The sequence below is a fragment of the Microtus pennsylvanicus genome, chromosome 2 (assembly GCF_037038515.1).
Source record: "Microtus pennsylvanicus isolate mMicPen1 chromosome 2, mMicPen1.hap1, whole genome shotgun sequence".
NCBI classification, from domain to species: Eukaryota; Metazoa; Chordata; class Mammalia; order Rodentia; family Cricetidae; genus Microtus; species Microtus pennsylvanicus.
In genome coordinates this window covers 107,091,991-107,101,212 of record NC_134580.1, presented here as the reverse complement: position 1 = coordinate 107,101,212, position 9,222 = coordinate 107,091,991, and the positions used below count along the sequence as shown (strand labels likewise).

The following is a 9,222-nucleotide window of genomic DNA, read 5'->3' as shown; positions in this document are numbered from 1 at the left end:
GTAGCTGTGGCATGTGATACTCAGTTAAAGCCTGAATGACACTGTTCATACAGAAGAGGCACTAAGACTAGACTATGCTGGCTCTCAATGAAGCAGTTTCTGGTGATTAGATTGATTGCTCAACAATTAAATCTAGTAATCTTGTAAGTTCCCATAAGGCAATGAACACTTGATCAGTGAACAGACTAAGAGAGAAGCCAGAAACCATCTTACTGTCATGTTCCCTGACCATGAAGGGTTGCTGAGCATCTCCTGCTGCAATGAGATTCCATTTTGACCCCAATGAGTTCCTGCAGTTGATTTTCTAGCAACCTGTCAGATTCACATATTCTAAGCATAGTCAACCTACAGCCCGTGTGCTGCGTGCATCCCAGGGTGTTGGAGCACACAAGATTATACAGGAAATGTACAGCTGACAGACCAATAGACTAATCCACAGGAGTGTATACATACATGTCCACATGCAATAACCCGTTTTGCAGAGCTGCAGGAACACTTGTCTTTTGAAAAAGTCGTTGTTGTAATGGTAAAAATAAAATGGCACCATTCCCTGAGGGGCCCGTGAGCCTTGAGGTGTAGTGGGTCCCAGGCAGGTGAGAGACAGAGACAGAAAGGCACGCCATGCAGAGAAAGTGGGTATTTATTTAGTGGGTTATGGAAGGGAAGAGGAAAGAGGAGAGGGAGAGAAGGCAGACAAGGAGAAAGACAGACAGAGAGAGAGAAAGAGAGAAACAGAGGGGGGAGCAGGGAAGAAGAGAGGAGAAGAGAATCAGGAAAGAGATGGAAAAGGAAGGAGTTCAGGCTGGAAGTGGAGGACGGGAGGGAGTGGACAGGGCTTGTCTCTTAAAGGGACAGGACAGACCATTACAGTTGTCATGTCTGTAAAAGCCTCGTGTAGCCATGATTCTCCCTTCAAAATGGGATTCATTCCCAAAACACCTCAGCAGTGTAACTTCTCCTGCACAGGCAATAGAATGAATGACCTTTCCATTCCCCACACCATGAGACCTTAGGGTGATAACATTCACTCTTTGTTCTAACAGTCAAGATTACATAAAGTCAATCCCACAGAATTACCTAACCGACCACATAAAATTTCTATAGAAGACAGGCACTGAGCAGGAAGGCAGCACAGCTGCTCTTACCAGACAGACAGGTCAGGGTGTGAGTGAAGTCCAGATCCAGGGACAGTTAGTAACTTTATCTAATGGTTTGGAATGTCAGCTATTTCCCCTTGAATGCTGACTCTTTCCTGGGTGGTGTCACCTGTTCCAGAGGGCTGCTTTGTCAGGTTCTACCTGCCCTTTTTGTGTGTGTGTGTGATTTTGATATGTATATTATCATTGTCCTTGCCTATGGGATTTTCCAACTATGTCTGTAAGAACTAGAACCTCATTGGAGATTATGCTTCTTCTTCTCACTGTTTCTTCATGCAAAGGAATTAAGAACATGTAGTGGTAACATTGAATTATTCTGCTTACCCTCAGATACAGTTAGCCAGTTTTTGCTGGCCATAGCAAATCTTTCTGGGTCCTGAGATTTAATGGGCTTAACCCCAAAATAAACCTCAATTACCAGGGTAACTATGAATGTCGCTCAAACAAAACCATCAACCTTAACATGCCATTATGTCTTTTTAGATAGCTGCCCAGTGCAAACTCTGTAGGTGACGTCACAACATCAGAACAATGCACACACCTGAATGTAAGAGGGTTCCTAGAATGAAGACAGCTGGGAACAGGGCCTTACGCTGCTAGTCTGTAGTTAGATAAGGCATAATTTCCCTGAAGAAAGGATTTGCTAAAGGACAGTGTTCCCTTTTTAGGAAGCCTTGGGATGATCCCCATTTATAAACTCTTGTATGTGCACAAGGCTCCTTTGCCTTGAAATGCTGAAATTAGAGCAAAACAGCACACTTCTAGATGCACACAGTAGAAATGCTTTTAAATTCAGATAATACAGAAAAAATACTACAGAAACTTGCAACAGTTTCTCTGCTGAGAATGTCAATTAGAAATTTTACTAGTAAATTAAACAAAAAACAAAAAACAGCATAATCTGCTTTTTCCCAAGTGATTTGCTAGCTCTTAGTGTTATAGTTATCAATTCAGCAAAGCACACCCTTGCTGTATTCTCTGAACAGATTAGCAATGGAATTGTCCCAGTAAATTGGTATATATAAACTTTCCAAGGTGAAATAGAAGAATTACCCAAAAATCTGACATACAATTTTGGGAAATAAAATAATCACACTGGAAGCGTCAAACAAAACACTTTATCCTGAGTAGGTATAACCCAGATTTCAGCCCAGACAGATGGTGCGAGTGGATCTGATAGCAAACACATCACCAAGTCTAGACACCTCGGGCACAGGCCACCAAAGGCCCTGCCTTATGCAAGCACTGAAGGAATCCTAACCTTGGATCTATGCTGAGCACCTTTCTGAGTGAGGCGGCTGGGGCATAAGCAATGTAAAAATGTTTTAAATTTTGTCAAGTCAATATGCAAATGACTACTTCTTGACTTCTATTTTTATTTACAAGGCAGCATACTGTTTTTTTTTTTAAAAAAAAAAAACTCTTCTATCTTAACTTCCCTCCTAAGCACCTGGAGGAAAAACTGTAAGATGGAGGCACGTGACACGCTCCCTGAGTGGGTGACCATGCTCTCCTTTGTGTTGACTTTAAAAGCATGCAAAATAAGACAGGGCATCACTGACAACGCAGAGGCACGATGGCAACGGGGATCCTGGGAAAAACTGTTACTGTTTAAAAATTCGGCCTCTATGTGTTTATTTCTTTATAATAAATTATTATGGATAAAACCTCTTTGGCAAGATACTGCCATTGTTATGATTTTTTTTTATTGCAGTAAAGAGACATCATGACCATGGCAACTCTTATAAAAAAACATTTAATTGAGGGGGTTTGCTTACAGTTTCAGAGGTTCAGTCCATCATCGCCATGACGGGGAGCATGGCCGCATGCAGGCAGACACAGTACTGAAGAGAGCTGAGAGTCCACATCGTGCAGGCCACAGGAAATAGACTGGCACATGGGGCAGTATCCTGAGCATAGGAAGCCCCACTTCCTCCAACAAGGCCATTCCCATTCCAGCAAAGCCACACCTCCAAATAGTGTCATTCCACCATGAGATTATGGGGGCCAGTTACATTCAAAGTACACTAACGAAATGCAAGTTTTAATATTCCTTCCAGCCTTAATATCCTCAAAGATACTTAAATCCATAGCGAAGGGCTGGAAAGTGGAGCTCAGTGGCAGCTCTTGCCTGGTAGGCTGAGGCGCTAGGTTCCATCTCTGGCACTGAAAGACAACAAAAGTTGTTTGTATAAAATCAACAGTGAGTCGGATGGATGGGGACTGATCACTTGAAGAGCTGACACTAATAATACATTAGAATATTTCCATTCTTTCTAACACATTTTACATTTAAAACATGAACAACTCATGAATAAACAGTGTGGTCATATGCCCACCTGAGCCAGTATCTCTGCTGTTTCTAAGAACCAGTGGCTTTTATACTGAATAGGTGTCCACCCCACCCTCACGTACTGTTTCAGAGACATACAACGTGGCCCAGAAGCAGAGCAGTTGTTGACATCCATCAACATCCATCATGTATGAATTCGGCAGATCAGATCCTTATGACAAACTACAAATCTATACACCTACCTCTAGGGTAGAAAAGGTCTGTGTTTCTTACACACTGCCATTTGAAGACTTGCTAGCCTGGTGGGCTAGTATTCTTGGAAACAACATCTCAGGTAATTCTCTTATGATTTCAGTGCAAATCTAAAGCTTCATAAAATCGGTAAACCACACAGGTCACGCCTAGTTGTTCTGGAACAACCTGGAGTAACTTAATAACCCTGATAGGAATGTAGGGATTGTGTCTACGATATACAGAAAGCAATTAATTATATTTACAAATATGCTATAAAAACAATTTCCTCCTTACCTCAAACCTAGGAATAGTTGAAATTATTTATATATCACAGATAAGAAACTAGACGTTGGCATAAAGCTCAGAAGTCAATTCAGAACAAGAAAGGGAATTCCTTTGTCCTTAGACGTTGAGACCTTCAAAAGTTCTCTGTCCTTCCAGCCCCGTAGCTATTCAGTTGAAACAAGACTTAACTACTCATCTGTTCTCTCACTCTTGAAATAAATAGGACTAGCAGGAGCATTAAGGTTTGGAAAACTAAGGCAAGTTAAAAAACAAAACCAAACCAAACCAAACCCAAAACCCGTAGCACATATCATCACATAATGTGGCTCTTTTTACTGTAGCCCAGTGCTGGGGTTTCAAATACAGGGTGGGAAACATGGAGGTTCCATACAGAAATGGGGTCAAGTACCTAAGAGTGAAACAAACCATTTTAACATCTGATTTGTTTTCAAAGTTCAGAATAAAGTTCTAACCAAGATACAGGAAAATAGTTGACATATCTAAATTCTTATGATCAGCTGCTATTCCTATTTCATGGCCTGATTCGTACTCTATCCAACCAAAGTAAATGGGTATGAATTCTGAGACCCAGCAGGAAGGTTCAATGCATCACAACGGAAGCGACTACACAGTCTTCCAGAACCAGCCTATTTCTGTTGTCTGGAAATGTGAAGCTTCTAAGAGCAGGGCAGAACTTACTTTCACTGTGATATTATACACCAAATTCCACGAATTCTGAAAATACCAACTCCATCAGCTGCTTCTCTGTTGCTGTGATGAGGCCCCATGACCAAGGTAACATACAGAAGAAGGAGCTTATCCTGCCTTGTGGTTCCAGAAGCATGAGTCCAACCCGCAGGGAGGCATTTAGAGCAGGTAAGCACCGCTGTGGAAGTCAGAACTTGAGAGGTCACATCTTCAAAGCATGAGATGGGCAAATTGGAAGTAGGTGAGTCTCTTTTACTCTCAAAGCCAGCCACAAGAGACAAACTTCCTCCAACAAGACCACATCGCCCAAGCCTCCTCAAATAGCAGCTCCAGCTGGGTCCATGAATTCAAATATCTAAGTCCACGGGGAAAGTTATTTTTAAACCCCAATGCAACCCACTTTAAAGAAGGGCTTACTCACTGGGAGAAGCAGGTATTTGTTACACTTTTTGGGAGATAGTAATAAAGGGGGATTAAGCAAGTCTATGTTGACGGGCTCTGTAATCAAGTATCTCAATCCCAAAGACTAGTGTATATTAAAAGCCCCATTTTAGACAAAAAATACTTTCATATAAACTGTATTGTCAAACCTGCAACTAAGATTAAATTTGCTTGTAAAATAGTCTTTAGGGCACTAGCTGATATAATAGACATCCATGAATGAGTGTGGTGGTTTGAATAGTAATGGCCCCCATAGGCTCATATATTTGAATTCTTAGTCATCAGGGAGTGGGGCCATTTGAGAAGGATTAGGAGGCGTGGTCTTGTTGGTGGAAGGGTGTCACTGGGAGCAGGCTTCGAGGTTCCAAAAGCCCATGCTGAGCCCACTTCCTTCTCTTGGCCTGCAGACAAGGATGTATCTCTTAGCTGTTGTTCCAGCACCTTGAGTGCTGCCATGCCCGCTCCATACTTCCTGCCATGCTGATACTGACAACGGATTAAACCTCTGAAACTGTAAGCAAGTCCCAGGCTAAATGTTTTATTTTGTTAAGAGAAGCCTTGGTCATAGTGTCTCTTTACAACAACAGAACAGTAACTGAGACAATAAAATGAGTAAACAAATATTCCATTATTGGAATTAATAACTTTGAAATCCTACTTTTAAATTATCCATTTAATTTCCTTTTCAGAAATTTAAAAAGGAGAGCTTTTGTTAAGAGTTTCATGTTTAACAAGCCAAATTATCTTCTTTTATATATCTAGAATTATTACTAATTCAACAATAGGGATAAATGCATGAGTGGAACTAAAGATTTGTTGCGATTTTTGATTCACTAAAATTTAGATATTTTACTGATTTTTAAAAAAATTCCAATGAAAGGAAATTGTACTATTTTGGGATACATTTTTTTTGTCAGTTTTAACTACTTTATTGACTTTCCAATTAACGGTAAAGTAAAGTTCATTTGAATAGTAAGTTAGAAAATGGTTTCTATGGTGGCTTTAAACAGTATCTTTAATCCTACCCTGTTATCCAGATCCATTTTAGGCAACAAATAGAAACAAAAACCTTTGCTGTGAACTGTGAAAACTGCTTCGGTGGGTGCTCTCTTTAACTAAGCACTGGAGTTATTACCTCCTCTGTCTCATAAAAACTTCCCCTTTACAAGCGATTTCCTGGAGGCACCCCAGCAAACACTGCCATACACCAGCAGTTCAAGAGACCATGCCAGTGTAACACTGTGAGTTATGAGTCAGATCATAAAACACAGGTATCATTGTCTATACTCATCAACGAATACACAAAAATGAATACAAGTTACTTGTCATAAAATACAATTTCTAATCAATTTAAATTTCTAAGCTATGAGAACATTAAATAATTAGAACACAGGTGACCTCTGCTATAGAACCAGTCATGTAAGATCTAAAAGATTGTTTATTGGTACCCTATACAGTGGAATATATCTGCCATCTCAGTGGAAGTTTTTGCTATGCAAGAAAAAATATAGAAACTAGACATTTAAAACATTATCAGCTTATAATTACTACGGTCTCACTTTGAAAATTGTTAAAAATTGCCAGTCATAATGAACACAATTATTGCAGTTACATCATTTGAAAGAGATAAAAATTATGTAGCTAAAGACCAAACACTGAAATACATACATTATTATCACAATGTGACACAGCAATAAACTCATAACTATTTAATATGAAAAATTAAATTTTAAAAGTTCTGTTACAGAATCTGGGATTTTTTTTACTGTAGCAAAACATCTTATTTATTTCCTTCAGCTTCTATGATACAGTGTACAATAAAATACTTTTAAAAGATACAACATTCAAGTGCTTCATGTACACAAACAGTGTTGCCAATGCTAATGAAGTGCTGCCCTTAAACACGAGCTGAGCTAACTATGGTTTTAAATGTTTTCACCTTGCATTTTATTTAGCAGTTGGCTTTACAAACTAATCAGTTTTGTGCTGGCAGAGAGGATCCTAGTTAAAATACTGATTCTCAAAATTAATGTATATCATATTGCTTGAAACTAAACAACCATATAAAAGTGTTAGTTGTTAACCTAAACATTGATTATGAAAGAAAACTGGCATTTACTTGGGCTGAGTGTTGAGTTCATGATAGTTCACTTACTTACAAGTAAAAAAGTACTTTTACTAGTTAGGTGGTGGTGGTGCACGCCTTTAATCCCAGGACAGGTTCCAAAGCAACACAGAAACCATGTCTCAAAAACCAAAAAGAAAAAAAAAATACTTTTACTAACGCTAACATGATATGTATCTATACTACAGTCTCTTGAAGTTATAAAAATATTATATAAAATACCACAGACTTTAGAGGATATAAGTTCATGTGGTTCTGATACTAGCAGCTGAAAAATGCTTATAATTTAAAAAATAAATAAACTATAGAGGTAAACCAGTTACAAACAGCAGAGAACTGTGAGAGGGTGGCAACAGCTTAATTACACAACAGCTAACAAAATGGTGACGCAGTTGGATCAAATGTCTTAAAAACCTCTCTCAGAGACTTGTCATCGTCTGGGGCTGGGCTTCCCTGTCCTGGCTCTCTGGCCTGCCTTGGGTCACTGTATGGAGGTCTAATTAAGCCTGTTAAGGTCTGAACAGGAAGACTGTGCAGAGCGGGAACCTGGACCTTATCATCACTCCCCAGAGTATCTGCCTGCATGTCTACTGGCCCCTCAACAGGGACTTCCATGTCTGTAGGAGATTTCTGTAGGATCACTTCTCCAGGGGAAGGGTCATTTTTATCACTATTTTTTAAACCACTTGTTTCCTGGTTCTCTGCATTTTCTTCTGAAGAAATGGCTGCTAGCTCTGATGAAGATGATGAAGCCTTCTCCCTGAGATCATACAAACTAATGCCACTAAGAACTGAACTTGAAGTTCCTAGTGGAAGGCCAGCTGAAGAAGACAGTTTGGGGGCATATGGAGGAAGAGCCACAGGACCAGCATTGGTAGGTAATGCTGTTGAAGGCTGGGACAAAGTAGGGTTTGATCTGGCTAAGTTTGGGGCACTCTTTGATACATGTGAGTCCTTTATAGCCACTTGATGTGACTCTGTATTGGGCAGTCTGTGAAGCCTAGGGTCAGAATTCTTTTGCAGCCTAGGGTCTCCTAATTTACCTCCTGAACTATGCAAGTCTGCACACTGTTCTAAGTAGCCCTCTCTCTGTGTTAGATTCATTTTGGCTTTGGCTGCTGATTTTGGATCAAGGGACAGGGCACTTTGATGGTCACTTTTTGTATTCCATAACCTACTGAGCCTCTGGTCAGCTATAAGTGGAGGCAGAGGTAAATTGATTGAAGATACTGGATCAGGTTTAGGTAAAGGTACTGGAAGTAAGTCTTCTGGAGCCCACACGATGTGTTTTGCAAAGTTGGGTTTAGTTAGGATAATGTCCATTTTAATGTGACTGAATTGTCTTAACTGTGACCTTGGATCCTGGAGTACTACTCCAGGTGAAGAATCCAAAGGTATTAAGAAGGGTTTTTCTCTCAGTTCTCGTTCTGTATCTTCATCATCATCATCTCTTCTTTTCGGTTTGCGATTTGTACCAGCATTTGCATGATGTAAATCACACTTTGTTCCACTAGCAGAAGAGCCTCCAGGAGCACTTCCATTCCCTCTTAATTTCCTGGGGTCCCACGCAAGTCTAAGATCCACTGGGACAGACACATGAGGCTTCCTAATGTCTTGCCTTGGGACAGTCCGAAGCCTAGGGTCAACCACCTGACTTCCTTTCCTCTTCTCTTTAGCAAGTCTCGGATCAGTAGGAATGCCAAGCTCTGGGGGAGGGTGCTGCTGACTTCTTAGAGTTCCTGTTTGTTTCTGTAATGTTCTCAGTATTGACCTGACACCACTTCCTTCTTCCTCTTCACTGCTGGAGTACCAGTTAACTGTATCGTCTAAACAAAGACAGAAGCTTGTGGTCAAAAACAAAGCATTCATATGTGACCTTAATTAAGACTAAAAGCAATACTATTTCTGAACTTAGCATAGTCATTAAAAGAGATCTCCCCCAACCTACTTGGCTACATGTACTCTAGCCTCTAAATAAT

General features: G+C 40.2%; 1 protein-coding gene across 1 annotated transcript in view; it reads right to left on the bottom strand.

The window, feature by feature from the left end:
* Positions 1–6,538: 6,538 nt before the first annotated feature.
* Zc3h6 (zinc finger CCCH-type containing 6) overlaps positions 6,539–9,222 on the bottom strand; it is a 57,811-nt gene continuing 55,127 nt past the window's right edge. Inside the window, exon 12 of the mRNA XM_075962118.1 lies at positions 6,539–9,069. Coding sequence (XP_075818233.1) covers positions 7,616–9,069 — 1,454 coding nt within the window. The 3' untranslated portion in view covers positions 6,539–7,615. The remainder of the gene's footprint in view (positions 9,070–9,222) is intronic.